Here is a 21,466-nt window from a genome sequence, read left to right on the forward strand (position 1 = left end):
CTCCTCAGTCTGCTGTCCCAGGTCTAGGCTGTAGTTTTTGTTTATTTTTTTTGTTTTTCTAGCCCCAAGAGTTATCTTATTCCTTATCTTATCACGAGAGGTCTAGATCAGGGGGGGGGAGGGAGAGAAGGTAAGGTTTCCTATTCTCAAGGACATCAACATTAAAAAAGCCTTTCTACTAGAATTTCCTAGACTGTGAAAGGTATAATAGATGAATTAGAGCTCTCCTGATTATATGCTGATTAAGATAACTCTTGGGGCTAGAAAAACCAAAGAAATAAACAAAAACTACAGCCTAGACCTGGGACAGCAGACTGAGGAGCTGAGAAGTCACTAAGCACCAGAAGAGACATTCACCTCCTCCTCCTACCATTCCTTTTTTTCTACAAAAATAACAACTTTCCCATTTGCTTAATGTGACAGATGAGGCAGAAAGACATCCCATGTTCATAAATGCTTTCACTAATGAATTCAGTATACTTGTCTTAAATACCTCCTATATGGAAGGCACTAAGCTAGGCACTGGGACTATGGAGATCAATATGGCACAGTCTCTGCTCTCAAGGAACTAATGTTCCCTGGGGAAGGGAGTGGAACAACAAAAAAATATATATACAAATGGAAGTGAATTAAGTGAATGGGAGAAAGCTAGTAAGGAGCAGTGGGGAGTTTGATGACACAGAAATCACCTTTGTTGGATATGGGAGTGGTGTGGGAGAGCATCATAGACAATGTGGCATGTGACTTTGGCATTGAAGCAAGGCTGGGATTTTTATAGCTTAGAAAAACAAAGAATTCTACTTTAAGCTTGGAAGATGGTCCAAGTATAGTCCTAGAGATAAGGTAGAAAAAGAATAGGAATTTAAAAAGATGAGGTAGAAAAAGAATAGGAATTATTTTTTTTTTTTCCTTTTTGGAGGGCAGTTGGGGTTAAGTGACTTGCCACCAAGGTCACATGGCTAGGTTTGTGTGTGTGTGTGTGTGTGTGTGTGTGTGTGTGTGTGTGTTAAGAGTCTAAGGAAGAATCTGAACACAGGTCCTCCTGACTCCAGGGCCGGTGCTCTATTCACTGAGACACCTAGCCACCCGCTGGAATTAATTTAAAAATTAAAAAGTCTGGTTCATAGACTTCGTGAAGTAGAACAGTATGAGACAAAAGTAGGAAGGTAGGTTGTACAGGGGCTTGAATGCCAAGAGTTGGAGTTTATACTTTATTTTTTCAATATGAGGAATCCTGAAATTTTTTGAGTGGAAGAGTGACTTGGCCGGAAAGATATAGCAATAAGATTACTCAGACAGTGGTACAAAAAATGGGTTGTCCTAGATTGAAGGCATGTAATAGCATAGGGGAAGAGGGCTGGTGGACCCCCCTCACCAAAGAGAAGTCATTGTAGTAGAAAAGGAGTAGAAAATGTGTATACCAGATATATTTGGGGGCTGTTGATAAGAATTAGCAACTAATTAAAATTTTTGATTCAAAGAGAGGAAAGAGTTAAAGATTAGGAGCTTGGGAACCTAGGAGAAGAATACTATGTCCATAGAAACAGAGAATTTAGGAGAGGTAGTTTGGGGAGCAATATAAGTTCATAAAATATATCCAGCTCTTGAATTTTAAAGCCACTATCACCTGTGCCACTGAGGGACAATTGTAGCTAGGAAAAACCTAAAATACACATTCAGAGGTTCCATAAGACCCTGTCAGCAGACTTTTGGAAAATACCAGTCAAATAGTAATCATCACCCTTTCCTTGTTAAGTCCCCTAGTCTGCATTAGCATCCCAAGGGAATCTGCAATGGCAGCAGATGACCCTGGGGAGAGACCAGCAGAGCTCAGTGGGAATCTTTGCTCTTTGGTGACATCCCTCTATACGACTTTGTGCTCTTCCTTTTGTTTTTGCTTCTGTCAGAGCATAAGGTATTAAGTGGATAAGTATAGAAAGAAAGAAAAAAAGAACCTGGACTTTATATATTGGAAGGGTTGGAGACTGGGAAGAGGAAAACTTCTTAATCATGTCATTAAATTATTTTGTTGAAAAAAATCAAGTGTAAAATAGCAGAATCTTCACCAAAACTTTTATTTTTAAATGATTTTTTTTTAAAACCAAACAAATTAAAAGCCCAAAGTATTTATTTTAGGCCTTCTACATTAGCCCTGGTAAGTTTCATCAGCATTCTTCTCCCTTTCTTCCTTCCTTCCCTGACTAAGGAGGCAGAGATGATTTACTTTGTTTTGGGGTTGTTGTTATTTTTTTTTTCCATCAATTTGTGAGAAGTACAACAGATAGCCAATCTCAGAGACAGGAAGATCTGGGTTCAAGTTCTGGCTGGATCACCCTGGATGAATCACTTAACTTCCTAGTGCCCTGAGGCAGCCCCTCCAGAAGTTGCAGAAGAAATGCTGACCTGCATTGGTGAAGGGATTTTACTCCTTAGGAATTCCTTAGACCAATGAAAAGACAGATCTGGTACAAAAACCAAATTTGATGGCACTTATTTCTTTCTGGATACAGAAGCTCACTGACCTGAGAACCCAGAATTACTGAGATCTGCATGTTTTCTAGTGTCTTGTAGTTAGTATCGTGATTTCAAGTCGCAAAGGAGTCAAAAAGAGATTAATTGTTTAGGTTGGAAGAGTAGGGAGACCTCAGGGTCAGCATCTTTCCCCTCCCAGAGCAGTCACGTCCTTTCCCTGTCTAGCCCATTTTTGTCCCCTGAACATGACCCCTGCCTGTGTGAGCAATGAAGGGCCCTCTATTCCATCATCCCTTAGCTTTATCTCATAGGTTCTACTTGCAGATTTTTCTCTTTATGACCAAGAAATCTTAAGGCATTCCATAAATCTTTCCCCAAAATAGATAATAAAAAAACTTGAATAATAATAATAATACCTGACCCTGTAATGATCCACCAAGATAATGCCTCTGACTGTACTTTGTAAGGTGGACAGCGAATAGCATACTGGCTTGAGGTGACTAATCTTGAAGTCAGAAAAGCATGAGTTCATATCCCACTTCTGACCTATGCTGGCTATGGGATCCTGAACAAGACACTTAACTCTCATCGCCCCCAGGCAGTTCTCTAAGAATATCTGTTGCAGAATAGGTTCCAGTGTGTATTGGTAGAGGGAATTTCGTTGCTGGGAGTTCCCAACAATCAATAAATCACAAGTCTAATTTTTAAAAATGTAAATATATAGAAATATAAGGCCTAGTCTTTAGATCTTAAATAATGACAATAATAATAGCAATAATAACAACTTATATTTATAGATCACTTTGGAGTTTGCAAAGCATTTAATAAATATTATTTCATTTAATCTTCACAATGACCTAGGGAGGTCGGTGCTATTATTATTTCCATTTCACAGAAGAAGAAGAAACATGTGTCAGCTAAAGTCAAGTGACTTATCAAGGGTCATAACAGCTAATAAGTGACTGAAGCTTGTTTGAAGTTGGGTGTCCTCTTGACCTCAAGCACAGTGCTCCAGCCTCTCTATCACCTAGCTATACAATAGTTACATATCTGGGATCATAGACAGGATTTAAACATAAAAAGGACCTTAGTCCTATTCTGTCCTTTGGCAGATGAGGAAATTGCAGTTACCACAAGAGATTAAGTGACTTGTTCCAGGATGTCCAAACCAGGTACCCCAATCAAGATTCCAGATCCAGGGTTTTTCCCACTGTACAAACCTGTTTCCTAATAGAAGTTGAATTGAACTACATTTCATTGAAATTGTACTGTATATTCATAAGTCCCCTGAACTATTTGCCTGAGGCCTGCATCCAGGGTCTAACTTCATCAGTGTGACTTAATATACTTAAGAGTAGACCTATCTTGACAGTCTAGGAAATATACCAGTGGAAAGTCCCAGACGTTAAGCCTCCTATGCATCTCAGGATTTTTTTTTCCTGAGCTGGCAATCAAAATAAGTTAGGATGTTGTGGCCGGATATCGTTCCCACAAGAACATAATTCATGACTTTTCATAAAACTCAGTGTCATCCTTAATACACACCAGAGAGCAGTGGAGGAGAAAATACAGAATTTCTTCTCCTCTCATTTAAAATTAAAAAGATTCTTGTATGGAGGAGGTTCTGGTTAATGAGGAATTATAGAATCATTGATTTAGAGCTGAAAGGAATCCATCTTGTCCAAACCCTTAATTTGACACATAAGGAAAGTGAGGCCTAGAAAGGATAAGTGGCTTAAACAGAGTGGCCAGGATAGGAAGGCACAGGGAGCTAGGATTTGGATGTAGATCTTCTGGGTCCACTTCCAACATTCTGTCTTCTACTTCACCTATTCTCGGAAATCTGGCCTTCCCTAACCACCTTCATACATCTTATTTTCACCCCCACACCTCCAGTATGTGAAACAAGGAACTAGAAACTGGAAACTCACTTCCTCCAGATCTCTGGCTGGTCTCCTCTGCCAAGTGGAGGCTCCTGGCCTATCCCAGGGGGTTAAACTGAAAGAAATACTGCTTGGCGATGATGACAGTGGCAGTTTGCCTCTAGGGGTGGGGTGGCTGAGTTTCTCAGGCACTGACAAAAAGTATGGTACCATAGCTAGAGGCAGAGGGGGAAGAGCAGTATTTATATTACATTTTAAGGTTTTCAAAGCTCTTTACAAATATTATTGCATTTGATGCTCCCAACCATCCTGGGAGGTAGGTGCTGCTCTCTTCCCCATTTTGCAGATGAGGAAACTGAGGCAGAAAGAGGTTAAATGACTTGCACAAAGTCAAAGAGCTGATAAGTGTCTGAAGCAAGACTAGCACTTGTGTCTTCCTGACTCCAGGTCCTATGCTCAACCCACTGCACCCAACTAACACAGAGCTTAAAGGTTGGGTAAGCACTTTACACTCATGGTCTCATTCAGTCCTCTGGGCCCTCCTGTGAACTAGTGCTATTATCATCCTGATGAATATGGGAGTTCCCTTGAGCTCTCCTTGAGTCCTTGAGGCACAGGCTCTGGAGACTGCAAAATACCAACACCCCAGGTCCTGCTGAATGAATTCGACTCAAAGAAAAGTTTATTAAAAGTTCACATGTATTAGACACAGTAAGTCTGTGCTAGGTCATTCTATGATGCTCTCACACACATGGAGGGAAGATGGGATCTTATATGCAGAAAGGTTATGGGAGGAATCTAGGGGTGGTCTAGAGGAGGAGTTTGGGGAGGGTCTTCAGGAGGAGTTAATGAGGTCAATGAGTAATTAAGGGTGGGAAGTTGCTGAAGGCTACAGACTTTGGTGGGCTAGGCCAGTTCAAGGGTGGACTGATATTTTGATAGGCTAAAGGGTGGAAAGTCTAGTAACAGAGGTTTGGGCCCAGCCACAATTGTGAGGCTTATGGCCTCATGCAAATGCCTCATCAAATGGGACTATTTAATCAGAGTTCAAGATGGGTTCCCAGAGCCTGTACCTCAAGGACTCAAGGAGAGCTCAAGGGGACTCCCAGAGCCCATACCTCATCATTCCTATTTTACAGAAAAGGAAACTGAATCTCAAAACAGTAAAGTGACTTGCTAAGTGTTACATAGCTATTAAGTTTCAGAGGTAGAATTCAAACCTGGTTCTGATGGGGTTTAGGCTCTGGAAACCCCTTTGAATCTTCCCACTTGATCTGCCATCCCCAGAGGCCAAAAGCCTTCCATTATCAATAGGAGTGAAACTCTCATTATCCTTAACCTAACCTTGCCCTCCATTGCCTGTTATCTCCAAGTACCTTCAGCTACCTCCCTGCCCATGATCCTATCAAAATATCTGTTACCCTTAAACTAGCCTCGCCCTCACCCCGGGTTACCTCCAGTCTGCTACCTCTGGATTACCTTCAGCAGTTTCCCACACTTGATCTTGTCAAAATACCATTGTCTTGGTTCCAGGAGTCTGACCTCAGTCCCATCAAGATCCTCCTTAGACTCCTCCTCAATACCTTCCCCAAACCTCGCCTCTAGACCACCCACTAGATCCCTCCCACAGTCTGTATATAAGATCCATCTTGCCTCCCTGAGGGGGCTGAGATTCAATCTAGCCCAGACTCAGTCTGTGTCAGCTTGTTCTGGCCCTGCTTGTCAATAGAAGCATCACAAACGCTTAGGCTCATCAAGAGTCTACCCAATATGGCGAATCTTTAATAAACTTTGTTTTACTTTGGCTGAGAGAAGACTTGAGTCGAATTCATTTGGCAGGACCCAGCTAGTCAGTATTAGAGTCTCAAGCACCCCTTAACCCCATCAGTTCCATTTGCTCCATCCAGTATGTCTTTGTGTGGTAGTAGAATCACATCTAGTGGCAGACAATTTATTTCCTGCTTCTTAAGGCAAATTTCAGCAAAGGGTAACCTCCCGAATATTTAAGCAGAAAAGCTTTCCCATCACTACAAAGATAAACTATTCCTTAGTAATGATTCTTAATCTTTTTTGAGTCAGGGACCCCTTTGACAATCTGTTGAACCCTTTGGGCTTCTCAGAATAATATTTTTAGTGCCTAAAACAAAATATATAGGATTACTAAGAAAACCAATTATACTGAAATACCATTACCAAAATATTTTGAAAATCAAGTTTCTCTTTCCAGGGGACACTAGCTCCTCCACAGCTGACTGATTAGAAGGATAAGTGGAAAAAAGAGAGAATGGCTCTTCATCTTTGTATGTGGCCCTTGCAGTTCCCACAAGGACATATCTCTGTATTTGTTTGTCTCTCCTCTGTCCTGCTCAGCCAGTTGAGGATGAAATAGGGCTCCTCAGAGTATGGCTATTTTGTATGGCTCTTGGAACCTAATACTGTGTGCCATAAAGATTCACCAACACAAAGTATGTGACAAGACTGCACATAGTCATAAAGAGTGAGAATTCCTGATAGAAATTCTAGACTTGCTTCCTAGACTCTGCTACTACATGGAAGCTGGGTGTGATAGATAGTAATTATGTGACAAAGGATAGGCAATAGGGATGATGATGGTGTTCTGTCCTTACATCCTTTATTCCCATCTCCAGCCCACAGTATCATTGCTAAACTGAATTAAGCTATTCATGTTGGAAGCATGAGGAAGACAAGGCTTCCCTATTCATAGACAATCACTTTTCTTTGTGATAGCTCATTGAGAGCTTGGGAGCATTTTAAAGATTTTAAATGAATGACTTCATTTGTCTAATGTAAATGGTTTCTGGCAATTAGCTTAGAGTACTAAACTCAACATTCAGCTTCCACTATTTGGGAGGACAAGAATGCCAGATTTCTGGGTAACTCATTGGTATTTTCATTGTCAAAGAACTCTAGGAAGTGGCTTTAATGCATCTTATTGAACCTTAAAATAAAGCTATATGTGTCCAGAGAGCAAATGGTGAAAATTCTTTTCTAGCAAAATGATTATTTGAGATTGTAGGCAACTCACCCATGACACTTTACCATGAATAAAAGTTTGTATGGAGGTCCCTGAAAATGTGTATTCAATGGATAAATGTATGCATGAGAGATAGTGTTCATCATTTCAGTGGGACCCATTTGAATAGGAGAAGAGAGCATGTTCACATTTTGCTATATTGCAATGCTATTAAATTGCACTAATTCTTTATCATTAATAATAAATAAATAAATATTAATAAATAAAGAACACAAATATGTGTTTACTCTCCCCCAGCTCTCTCTCTCTCTCTAAACCAAAAACAGAATGAGGCTGGCAGAATTCAGAGTAGGCATTTGGGGATCTTTTGAGTGGAATGAAAGAGTGAAGATACATAGGGATAGAGTGGTAGTATATCCCCTCTATCCTGGAGACAAAATTACCATCATAACAGGGATTACATGCAGTGGTACAAACAATTAAATTACTGAGGATAGGACATAGTGACATAAGGGACAGCCTCAAAGTGGGGAAGATCTCTGTTCAAACCCCAATCTGCATCAAAAGCTGAATAGTGACCTTGGACAAGACACTTAAAATCTCAGTGCTGTACATAACTCTAAAACTCCAAGTATGGACCTGCATTAATAGAGGGATTTTCTTCATCCAGGAATTCCCTATGCCAATTAAATCACAGCTCTAATCATCTATCTCCTGTCCTTTAAGGGGCTCCCTACAGTAGTGCAAATAGTATTACTCCCATTTTACAGATGATATTACTGAAGCTTAGAGAAGTAAAATGATTTGCCCGTGGCCCCATAGTTAATTATCAGAGCTAAGATTTGAATCTAGGTCCTCTGATTCCAATCTACATTATCTTTTATCTTTTTTTTTCCCTTTGTAAAATATAAACTTCAGTCATCAGAAACTTATCCAGAACACCAGAAATTCACTATGGCATTTTTTCATGATGGGGAAAAATTATATAGAAAGCAAATTTGTCCTGGACTGTTTCATAGTAAGGCAGTCACATTTTTTTTTAAGCAATTGGGCTTAAGCAATTTCCTCAAGGTTACACAGCCAGTTATTTTGTGTGGGTGCTAATTATCTAAGGCCAGAACCAATCCCAGGTCTCCCGACTCCAGGCCAGCACTCTTACTCACTGCACCATCTGGCTGCCCCAAGTCACATTTATTTTTAAGGCAAGTACCACTTCCTTGATCCCAATAGTAACTTTATAGGTAGGTTCAACTTGTCTAAAAAAAAAGTACATAAATGTGAACCCTGGATAGTTGCCTTAATCAAAGGTCACTATCAGTACCCCATGAACCACTTTTCTGAGAACAACTGGAGCTTCAACATGAGACCCCACCCAAAGAAGGCCCATTTAATTATTTGGATCTGCCAAGTGCTAACTGGTAAGGCACATCCCCTTGCACATACCATCACATCCCGTATACATAACTTTGTGAATAAAAAAAATTTCTATCTTAATTTTTAAATTACATTCTGTGAAATAAATCATTTTATAAATTCCCAGTTGTTATAGCTCACAATGGTTGTATTCAGTGAACACTTTGCATTTTGGTATTTATTTTAATGGGGGAAATGGCTGAACTAGTTTGTTTCATTTTTAATAAACCAAATAATTTTGGTCTGTTTGTATTTCTTTAAAAGTCAGAGCACTAGATAGGATGTTTTTTTTTTTGGATGGATAAAATCCATGAATCAGTTTAGAAAAAAGTAGGAATCAGATTGTGTAGTAGGTATCCTTCTTTCCTCTTCTGTCCTTGTTTTCCAGCCTTATTCTGCTAATGGCAATGCTACCTGACTCTCTTTTGAAGATAAAAAGCATTAGATCATGATACACACTGCATGAACTCCCTTGTAGCAGCTGTTCTTTGCCATCAGTTACCAGGTTCTCTTCTGCTTTTAAAAAGCAGTAGATTGGATAGAATCTTCTTGTGTTGTTTGATCCCCTTTATTTTACTCTATTACTTTTCTGACATCCTGGTTTGTAGTTTTATCCAGACGTTAAGGTTTTATGAAGTGTGTGTGTGTGTGTGTGTGTGTGTGTGTGTGTGTGTGTGAGAGAGAGAGAGAGAGAGAGACAGAGAGAGACAGAGAGAGACAGAGAGAGAGAGAGAGACAGACAGAGAGAGAGACAGAGAGAGAGAGAGAGAGAGGTGGGGGCAGGAGGGAAGAGAGAGAGAGAGATAAGAGAGAGAGGGGAAAGGGAGAGAGAGAGAAATAACTGTTTACCTCCTATGATGAACTCTAACCTTTAAGTCTTAATTTTTCTCTATGTTGACCATCTGGGATATAAAGTGCTTCATTTTAGGCCCATAAATCCTTCAACATAAGCCATAGGATCTCTGAGTTCCAGAAAGTGTACTCTTTCCTCTTGCCCCATATTTAGACCCATATCGCAGCAAAGTACTTAATGGAATCCTATCTATCAAGGGTCTCTGTAAGCCATGAATGATCCATCTTTTGTTCAAAGTTAGCTGATAATCATTCAGTTTGCTGGCTGCCCTTTATCTTTGGGATACATTTAATGCAAGTTATAAGAAAACAGTGGATAGAGAATGACCTCCAAGTCAGGAAGACCATGGTTCACCCCCTGCTGTAGTACTAAGACTGAGTAACCCTAGCCAAGTCACTTACTGTCTCAGTGATGTCAGCAGCTTTTTAAGAGCTTTTTTTAAGACTTTGTAAACAAGGTGGTTACCTGCATTAGTAGAGGGAGTTTCCTTGCCTTGGGAGTTCCCTATATCAGTCCAAGGACAGGTCTAGTTCTAAGTCCTACAAGGTAACATAGTAGATAGGAATGCAAGCATATACTCCACTAAACTCATTTGATTTGAATCATGCACAATTTAGAGATAGTAATGTTTATACAGGCCACTGAAAATTTCCCTGTTGTATTAGAAACATGGCAGAGGCTAAGATGCTGATTTTGTTGCTGTGCATAACATGTAATGTTCCCATAGGGGTCCTGAATCACCCTCACTACATGCAAATACATATGTTCAATAGATACATATATTTATCCCACCACATCTATGAAATGCCTTTGCCTGACGTGGCTTCACTTTTTTCTCCTAATTTGAAATTTTATTTTCTAGCCACATAAATAGAAGAACACAATTTGAAAACCCCGTCCTGGAAGCCAAACGAAAACTACAACAACATAACATGCCCAACACAGAACTTGGAACAAAGCCTTTGCAGGCCCCAGGTTTCCGAGGTACAGTACTATGTCAGCATATCACAGCTCAGGGAGGGGGGGATTGTCTATCAAACTGCCTACTGTTCGGAAAATGCCTTGAGCTCAGACTATTTAGAATGATTGATTGGCTTTTTTTTTCTCTATTAGCTTTAGCTGGTGTTTACTATGATTCTAAACTAATGCATCTAGCAACCACAGATTAAATTAGGGCTTCAAGCATTATTTTATAGGAGTTGACAGCATGTTGCTAGGGTGAAGATTAATGGGCTTTGACCGAACAGTACTATAAATTGTCGGGATTCATAGAGACGCGTAAGTTTTTTTTTGTTTTTTTGTTTTTTAATTTTTTTGTTCGCAAAAGACATAGCCCAAGAATGAGGCTTGTTCTCCTTTGTAACAGTAGACAGCTCCTCATCGACATTACCTAGGCCTAAATATGTTCACCCACGCCCTGCACTTGAGCGGTCTCGCAGCGTGAATGACTTGTCTTACTATCGGCGCGACAATGCTGGAAAGTACAGTCTGTATGGTATGTCCCAGGGCTGCTTATTGGGCCTAGCTACACTATTGTACCAAGTAGTGCGATAAGTTGCATCACGACCTTTTCACCTATTTTTTTTTTGTACTTTTTCTCACAAATTAAAACACCGGAGAGAGGCTCTGGAAGCCTGGAGAGGCCCATTCTTGCCTGTTAGTAATTTTCACACTGCCCCATGGCAGCACATTGAAAATGAATGTAAAGGTCACTGGACTGTCATCTCACCAATTGTAAATGTCATTGTCAAAGACAAAAGTTAATCTGTGTAGATGAAAAGATTATGTTTCCTTCACTTGCTTTTATAAAAAAATTTTTTTTGAAGTCCGAAGCTTTTTTTTATAAATAGAGTTGTAAAATGGAGGTAGATAGACAAACCCAGAAGAACCCTATTATAACATGACTCATTGTTTATAGTTCAGATATACCATAGGTCGAATAATGTCCATTCCCCTCCACTCAGTGTAACCATTATAGCTGATAAAAATCTAGCACGGCCTAGTTAACTTAAAAAGACTCTTATTAATTTGGTCTCTCTAGATCATGTTGTAAAGAGATTCGACTCTGTACATGCACACTTACATATATACTTATAAGTGTTTTATCACAGAATATAGTCCAAAAGGTAACTTGTGCAATGTATTAATGAATAATGCTAAGCAACTGGACCAAAGAACTTTCAATGTCAAAAAAAAATATGTATTTTACTTTATGTGCATCATTGGAATTATCTAAGCCTTACAATACACATTTTCTACCCTTAACAGTAATGAGTTCTGGAATAAGAAAGCCAATTTTTTTTTAAATGAATAAATTATTCACCCTTTGAAGTACCTTGAACATTTTCAGGCCAGTAGATGTTGTTCTCATTATAGGCCCACCATCTCAAGATAAGACTATAAGAAGTAAGAAATTCAGAGAGACCCACTATTCAGTTACTTGGCCCTGCAATGCCATTTAGTTGAGAAAATTCTGCTACTTCCTCTTGTTACAGTGAAAAGAGTGCTGGATTTGGAATCAGAAGACTTTGAGTCAAATCCTATCTCTGCAACTTACTAGGCATGACCTTGGCCAAGTCATTTAACCTCTGAGCCTCAGTTTCCTTATCTGTAAAATAAGGGGATGGACTAAATGGTCAATAAGGTCACTTCTAGTTTGAAATCCATGCTCCTATGATCTCTACAATCTTAAGTATTTAATACTGAGAGAAAAAAGTTACTTGCCCATTGATCCTTCTTGTATATAGTAATGACCACAGATGTGCACACTTTGTAAGTTATCACAGAAATTCTAGATTCTTTGGTGCTAGGTCGACATTGCATTTAAGCTTGGGAGAGGTGATTTACTATATGGCAATAGTGGCCTATAAAGGTTAAAAAAAAAAACCCTCCATCAGCTTCCACTCATTTCAGGGCCAAAACTGAGATGAATGTGTCCAAGAGTTTGTCATGGCTGATCTGCTTTAGTCTAGCCTAGAGTACTAATATCTGTGTTTCTATTGGAATGCTCACGCCACCACCACCCCTTTATTTCACTTAATATAAAAATGTCACCACATCCACCACCTCTGCTGCTACTAGTGGCTAGTTTTCTCCTGCATTCCAACTTGGCTTAAGTGTATCCATTTTTTTTCTTTTCCTTGTTTTGACCAATATAGAAAAGCCGCTTTTCACCCGGGATGCATCACAATTGAAGGGCACTTTCCTAAGCACAGTCCTGAAAAAGAGCAGCATGGGCTTTGGATTTACCATCATTGGGGGAGATGAACCTGATGAGTTTCTTCAGGTGAAAAGTGTAATTCCTGACGGGCCTGCTGCTCAGGATGGGAAAATGGAAACAGGTAATTTGTTTATTTCCTTGGTTGTAACAATCTAAAGAGGGTCTTTTTTTTTGGAGGGCAATTGGGGTTAAGTGACTTGCCCAAGGTCACACGGCTAGTTTGGGGGGGGGGGTTGTGTGTTAAGTGTCTGAGGCCCAATCCGGACCCAGGTCCTCCTGACTCCAGGGCCAGTGCTCTATTCTCTGCACCACCTAGCCTCCAAGAGGGTCTTCTAACATACAAAGAACTTCATTCTTCTTTGCTTGCCTTTAATTCAATCAAAAAAATTTTAGCCAGAGGTATTTGTTTTTATCTCACCTACCCCCTATAAAACAATCATGTAATTTCGAAATGGTTATAAATTTATTTTTTTTCTTTTTCCTCTTTTGTTTGCATTTTTGATGAACAAAATAAATCGTTCTTGGGGCTATTTGCCCCGTTCATCTTTAGAGTTCTCTCATGATCAAGCTTCAAATTTCGTATCATTGTCACTTGTGTTAAGTCTCTGATTTTATCAGTATTCCTTTATCTTGTTAATTCCAAAGTTATATTCTTTTGCTAACTTGGCAAGGAAATCTATTTAATTAGCTCTGATAGTTAAGCAGAAATTTTTTGAAATTTCCCTCTTTGTATTAGGCTACTGGAGATGATTCCATTTTTATGTGTGCCTATGTAATTGTTTGCTGTGCAAGTTTTTAGAGTCATTACAGTGTTTGTCTACACAAATTAGATGGGCATTTATCTGGTGTCTTCATTACATGTAGGCAAGCAAAACTAAGCTTATAAGGTTCAGAGCAATAGAAAATCCATAATTTTGTAGTGGATATTTCTAGACAATGACAAAGGTCATTGTGAAGAAGTCTGAAAAATATATATCACAAAAAAATGTACTCAAATGTAATGAAACTACTGTCATTTTAAAAGATTTTTACTGTAACTCTTCTGTCTTTTAACTTTAATCATTTTGATGTGAATTCTCTCGAAAGTCAGTGAAAACAGAACTAATACCCTGCAGTGCAGTGGCAAAATCAAGTCATAGAGCTATTCAGTTCCCTTTGATAATCTAAATATTTATTTAAGGCCTTTTCCAGAGTTTTATTATTCCTGACTTCTTAGACGGTTAATGGATGTGAGTGTTTGGACTGTTATTTGCTCTTAAGAAACAGAATGCTTGAGGGAAGAGGTGAGTGTCTTAGGAGCTATACAGTTGGACCTGCTGCATCAAAGACACTATTTAAAACGTTTTAAAAAATCAAACTGTGATATTTGTGTTTTCAGGTATTCAGGTATTTTTCTCTCTGGTACCCCATTTGACTAATTGTTTTATTGATAAATTAGTTAGTTGACTGGTAAATAAATTTTTGTGAAAAGTTTTGTGAGTAGACCACCCCAAACTCAAACATTTTCCACAAGTGTTAGCACTTAATATTATAACACCCAAACACGTATCTAGAAAATTGTTTTGTAACAACTTATCAAGTGCTTTTTTCCATGATTCTTTCACAAGTATGTTTTTGTTCCAAGTAACCTGTATCTGTCTCTGCTTCAAAAGTATTATATTATGTAGAAATATATGTGTGACCATGAGGTTTATTCTTCTGTTGAACCTTTCTGACAAATGATGTGAACTATCTTTTAATGGCTTTCCTACTTTTCAAATTGTACTTTTTAAAGTATTATGAATGTGAGCTCCTTTTTTTTTGCCTTTTGAAGGGCAGTTGGGGTTAAGTAACTTGCCCACGGTTACAGGGCTAGTTTTTTTGTGTGTATATAAGTGTCTGAGGCCAGAACCGAATTCGGGTACTCCTGACTCCAGGGCCGGCTGGTGCTTTACTTACCATGCCACCTAGCCACCCCAAATGTGAGCTCCTTTAAAGTATGTACTGACTTGTTTTTCTTTTTGTATGCTTAGCACCTATCACTTTTTATATTACAGAATGCTTTAAGCATAGTAAGCATTTAATAAATGTCTTTTTTTTCTCTCATACAATGATATTTATTCAGCACACTGTGTTCATGCTATTGAAAACCACAAAGGAAACATCAGATAACCCATCCTACTAATCATCACTGGAGTGGGGGTGGGGTAGGGTTAGAAGAAGGGTTAGATCAAAAAAGAAGTCTTGGAGAGAAAAGGGTAAAAGATAGAGCAAGAGGGAATTGTGTAAAGGTCGAAATACTTGACAAAGTCAGAATAGATCCTAGCTATTTCTCTTTGGTCTAAGCATGTCATCTTCCTTTCAGAATCATCATTTCTTGATGTAGAGAAGAAGTTCTGAATCTTTTTATTTTTTTGTCATGAACCCTTTTGTCTATCTGGGGAATATGGACCCTTTTTCTGAATAATGGTTTTAAATAATCAAAGGAAATGATATATATTCAGTTAGGATTCATTGAGAATTCTATTAGAATTTCTAGTGAAAATAAAGATACAATTTTCCCCACCTAAGTCCCCAGATACCCTAAATTATCCACGAAAGCCTTGGAGCTTGCTGACCTCAGGTTAAGAATCTCTAATTTAGAGATGTCTCTCTATAATAGAAACCTTTCTTAAAAGCTTACTATTTTCACAGAAAACTTTTTCCTCATTCACACTTCCTTTGTCCTTGATTTTTTACCTCAGGTATTTCAAAAATGTAGTAGTCAGTCAAGAATTCATATCTTATTCAACACCTATTTTATGTCAGATATTGTCATTGATGTTGAGGATAAAAATAGAACAATCAATAAGGAATAGAACAATCCTTACTCTCAAAGAGCTTACACTTTCTTGGGGAATGCAGAAGGTGCATCTACAAGCATATTCTGAATAATACAAATTACATACCTGGTTTCTAATCTAGCCTCTGCTACTTACTTGATATATACTAAAAACCAGGTAGTTATGGAGAGAGAACATTTGGATTTGGGAGCAAGGAGGGTATGTTCAGGAAGGGCTTTATTTTGAATAAGAACCTTCGGTTGTACCTAGGACAGCTCCATTCTTCAAGGGAGCCCAAGTCCTTTAGACCTTGTAGGGTTTTCAAAGATATATAGTGACAAAACCAGCTCACAATGGAAGTAATAATATACAAGATAAGTGTAAAAAATCCCAGATTTAATTCTTTATTCTGCCACTGATTTCTAGAAACTCCACGGGTGAAATGTTAATGCTAATATATGACACATTCAGAGTTACAATGGCTTCCCACATTTCTAATAATAAAATATTATAGAATTATTATATTAACATATACTATTTTATTAAAATTATTATAATATTACTATTTGCATGATCTTGTAGAATAATAGAAAAAGCCTTAGAATTCAAAGAACCTAGGTTCAAATCCTGACTTTGCTACTTACCATGTAGTTTTGGGAAAATAGAATGAAAGTTTTTTGAAGTCGAAGGACACTTTTCGTCTTGTCCCAGGGCCTTGCAACATTGCAGACACCTAACATCATGGATTGAATTGATTTGTTATTGAATCAAAAGTCATTTAATTGTTCTTAGCCTCTGTATCTTTTTCCAAAAAATGAGAGTTATGATTTTAGAGGATCTCATAGGTCTCTTCAAGCTCTAAAGCCAAGAAAACACCATTAATTAAGATTAAAATGTTTTTGGAAGTGAATTAAAATGTTCTGTTTCCTAAAACATTTCTTCTTGGCAAATATGTAGTGAAAGAAAATCTCACCCAAGACATGTTAATTCTCCCCCCTACCCCCGCCATGAATCCTGCTTATTTATTGTAGCAAAGAAGTTTTATGTTTAGAACCAACAAAAGGTTAAAGTTGGAGATCCTTCCCTCCACCCAACTCTTTTGACCAACCAAGCACCTCAGGACCAAAGAAGAAGTCAAAGGACTTAATCAAGGTTGTTTAATTGATTAAAGGCAGAGCCTGGGACTGAAACTCAGGGCTGAGACTCATATTTTCCACTATACCATGTACACCATACTGTTTTTAAGGGAACAGTTTTTTAGGTGTCCCCCTTTTCCCTTCATTAACTACCCACAGTGCTATTGCTCCTCACAATAAAGTGGGATCTTATTCAAAGAAATTATATTTTCCCCCAAGACCCCAAATAGCTTATTGGACCTTAGATTTCAGATTCTGCTAACATATTAAAAAATGAAAGAAATATCCCTGGATCTAATGATTTAAAAAAAAATGCACAGGCATTTAAGTTCTTTCAATCATTACTTCACCTTAATAATGTTTTCACAGTGTACTGGGTGATGTATAGAACCAATGACCTTTGCTTTCTTTTAGCTTTCAACAATTATCAAAGCAGCAGCTTTCCAGTACGGTGGGGTAAACAGTAAATTTGGAGTCAGGGAATTCAGAAACCCTTGGTTTCAATCCTATCTCTGTCACTTACTATGCATGTGACCAAAAGCAAGTCACTTACCAAGGATCCTAGCCTTGTCTGTAAAATGACGAATTTGGACTAGATAACTTTTAAGGTCTCTTCCACCTCTGCATCTATAATTCTATCTTCAAATAACAATGTGTGCCTTCACTTTGTAAATGTGTCTTCAAGATCCTTGTTTGCCATTGTTTATTCTGGAATATGTTAACTGTAGTAAACTTTAATAATTACATTCTTTTGTAAGAAAAGAAAAGTCATCATTAGGTATCTCCTGTGTATTGTCAAATATCTTTAAATTGAATGCTAATGAGTGTGTAAAGACATTTGTTGATGTTTCACCTGCTTTTGACTGTTAAATTATATATGATGGCTGATGTTGAGACTCAGGGATTAGAATTGGAGATTTGATATACACCAAGCCGAAACCCTGGTTTTATAATACATTCAGATTATATTTCTCAAAGGGACTGAGAAATAACTCTCTCTGCTCTACATTTCCATACCTTGTTGAGTCAATTATAATGGTTCATAGGGATTCCAGAATTTTCTCTCTTCTATATATTTGTTACTACCAACCTCCAAATCTTCCATGCTAATGACCTTGAAGTCATCTTCAGCTCATCCTGTTCCACTATAGATACCTTATCTTTTGCCATGTTTTGTCAGTTCTTCTGCTGAATATCTCTTCATTCAGGCTTCCTACAAATATCTTAGTTCAGGCCTGGGCTTTCTTCTCTTTTTGTCTAAGATTAGTGTAGTAGTTTCCTAATGGGTTTTCCAGCCTCTACTATCTTTGTATTTAAATCCCTCTATTATATTGGTTCTTAAATATTTTCCAAATATGTTATGGTCATGTCAGTCCTTTACTCAGAAACTTGCAATAGCTTCCCATTGTCCGGGAAACAAATCACAAATTCCTAACTGGCATTTTGGGCCCTCCAAAATATAACTGAAATGTATCCAATCTCATTTAAGTCCTTTCATATTGCCTCTGTTCCAATAAAACAGTACATTTATAGTACAATTAATGTTCTTATCTTGCCCTTTCCTTCCTATCTGGCTTGTTTCATAACATCCCCCATGCCTGAAATGAATTGCTTTCTCCCCATCTCTAGTTATCACAATCCCTCTATCCTTTCCTTCAAGAACCATTTGTAATGCTCCCTACTCTACAAAGCTTCACCTGATGACCTCCAAATGAAAGTAATCTCTCCCTTTTCATATTTCTCATCCTACTTGGGTTGGACCTCTCCTTCATACTTATTTCATTCTCCTTTGTATCATAATCACTTATTTGTATTATTTGTATATTTTCTTCCCCTCCCCATAAAACTGTCTTCTTCTCACAAACAGGGCCTCTGTCATATCTCGCTCTCTGTCTGTCTCTCTCTCTTTTTCTCCCTCTATCTATCTACCTACCTGCCTGCCTGCTTACCCTTGTAAAATACCTTGCTCTTAGTAGAAGCTTAATAAATGTTTATTGAATTGAGTTAAATCCCTAAATGCGTCCAAATTTCCCAGAATTTGGAATAAGAATTCCAGACATTCCAAGAATTATTTTCAAAAGGTGTAGGTAATACCAGTATGAACTCGTTAACAATTATTATGAAGAAATGTAGTTTAAAATCACAGCAACTGAAAAGCCCAATAATTTATCAAGACATTCTCCAGCTACGATATTTCATGTTTTCCCCCTGCAGCTAATTTGAGTCAAAATTTGTGGGTTTCCATTTCATAAAAGAGAAAGTCAATTTTCTCTCTTCACAGAGTCTCCACTATGACAGCAATTTGAAGTCAGGGATGCTGTGTTTGGTTTTGCTTTTCAAGCTTTTACTTGTGTCTTAACTTCCCTTTATTTCTCCCATTTTTATCTGTAGAACACTGAGATAATAGAGAGAAGGTCTAGGCTCTTTTGCAAGCTAGTATTTCCAATCTTAAGCAGTTCAGTTATCTTCCCTCAAGTGGGGAGAGCACCAAATTTAAAGTTAAAAGACTTAAGTTTGGGGGCAGATAGGTGGGGCCTGGAGTCAGGAGGACTGAGTTGAAATATGACCTCAGATACTTAACACTTACTAGCCGTGTGACCTTGCGCAAGTCACTTAACCCCAATTGCCCCTCCAAAAGAGCAAGGAAAAGAAAAAAAAAGACCTAAGTTCGAATCCCTTCTCTGCCACTCAGTAAGTCATTTAAATTACCCATCAGTATAATGGGGATAATTATACTCATACTCCCTATTTCATAGACATAGAAGGAAAGAACTTTGTCAACTTTAAAATGCTTTATAAATAGGAGCTACCATTATTGTCTCAATCATTGCCTCTTCACCATGAGAGTGAGAATCTTAATTTCTCATCTAATTAGGCAGCTGGTGTCACAGTGGGTATGAATGCTAATCTTAGAGTCAGGAAACCCTGAGTTAAAATCCTGCCTCAGACACACTAGCTGTGTAATCTTGAGTAAGTCCTCAGTTTCCTCATCTGTAAACTGGGGATGATAAGCACCTACCCCCTAGGGAAGGTGTGAGGATCAAATGAGATAATATCTGTAAAGTGCCTAGGACAGTACCTGGCTCCTAGTAAATACTTTATAAATGCTTGTTTCCTTCCCCTGCTTCACAACTCAGTGCCTTTATTCACTTTATTATGGGATGAGCATAATCTGGTCTGGCATCATCAGGGCTCATAGTTTAGACTGAGTTTCCACTAGTGGAGATCTTCATTGACCTATTCATTCCAGCAATGGATATAAAAGGTATGTTTTGAAGCCATACAACAAACATATAACTATTATTTAACTAGTCAGTCACTCATTGTTAAGCATTTATCATGTGCCAAAACCCGCACATCTTACTTAAATTTTGTAGAAATTAGTGCTAACTAGTCAATCATTTGGTTCAGTGTATAAAGTGACTTGCAATCATGAAGTTGTTGTTAAGTAGTTTCAATCATGTCTGACTCTTTGTGATCCCATTTGGGGTTTTCTTGGCAAAGACACTGGAGTGTTTGCCATTTCCTTCTCCAGATCATTTTACAGATGAGGGAACTTAAGCAGACAGGGTTAAATGACTTGCCCAGGGTCACCCAGCTAGTAAGTGTCTGAAGCCAGATTAGAACTCATGCAGATGAGTCTTCCTGACTCCAGGCCCAGTGTTCGGTCCATTGAACCACCTAGCTGCTCAGAAATCAAGTTAACCTGAGTTCAAATCTACCCTCAGACGCTCAATTTAGTTGAGCATGTCATATAACCTTTCTCAGACTGTTTCTTTATTATAAAATAGAGATAATAATAGCACCTAGTTCAAAGGGTTGTTTTGAGGATCAAATGAATTTTATATATGAAAATGCTTTGTCAACCTTAAAATACTATATAAGTGCTAGCAATTATCATCATCATTAATTATTGTCTTCCACTATACTGAAGTACCAGGTTATAGTATCATACATAGAAATGTCAGAAAAGGAGGAATAATGGTGTACCTGAGGTTATGGGAAACCACCATAGATGCTGATTTCCTAGACCTATTTAAAGATGTCAGGAAGGAGCTACTGACTGGTTTTGATTGTGGAATAGTTGGAAGATACTCCAAATGGAGGGGGTTTTTTGTTTCTTTTTCTTTTTGTTTCTATTACAATACTGGGTTCTCCCATTTCAAGGACAGCTGGGTGCACAGTGTTGGACCTGGAGTCAGTCAGGAAGATTCATCTTCCTGAGTTCTAATCTGGCCTCAGATACTTACTAGTTGTGTGACTGTGGGCAAGTCAATTAAGTCTGATTGCATCAGTTTACTCATCTGTAAAATGAACTTGAGAAGGAAATGGCAAACCACTCCAGCATTTTTGCCAAGAAAACCTCAAATGTGGTCACAAAGAGTGAGTCACAGCTGTAAAATGACTGGACAACAGCTTTCCATCTCACCTGGGCTAGAATATGGGAGCTGCTCACAAGCCTAATCCTACCACTGAAAAGCAAGGGAATTTTGAACTGTTCTGTCACCAATGTGAATCATTCCGACTCTCCTTAGACAACCTGGTGACCCCTGCTCCTGAAGCAGTCTTATTGGTGATGACCTTACTGAGGCCATCTACTTGGCACAGTCCACTGCAGCTCAGAAATCCCAAGTTCAAGAAATCCATCAGCCTCAATCTCCTCAGTGGCTAGGATTACTAATGTGGGCAACCA

The 21,466-nt window shown here is 38.4% G+C and overlaps 1 protein-coding gene across 1 annotated transcript in view; it reads left to right on the plus strand.

Annotated features, from left to right (window-relative positions):
• Positions 1-21,466, plus strand: part of LOC138176033 (membrane-associated guanylate kinase, WW and PDZ domain-containing protein 2-like) — a 1,726,709-nt gene that overhangs the window by 1,325,537 nt on the left and 379,706 nt on the right. Inside the window, exons 8-9 of the mRNA XM_069106765.1 lie at positions 10,479-10,600; positions 12,775-12,957. Of these exons, the coding sequence (XP_068962866.1) occupies positions 10,479-10,600; positions 12,775-12,957 (305 nt within the window). The remainder of the gene's footprint in view (positions 1-10,478; positions 10,601-12,774; positions 12,958-21,466) is intronic.

Source organism: Petaurus breviceps, unplaced genomic scaffold (genome assembly GCF_028583685.1).
Source record: "Petaurus breviceps papuanus isolate PSGF00001 unplaced genomic scaffold, PetGlider_PUasm1.0 80, whole genome shotgun sequence".
Lineage (NCBI taxonomy): Eukaryota > Metazoa > Chordata > Mammalia > Diprotodontia > Petauridae > Petaurus > Petaurus breviceps.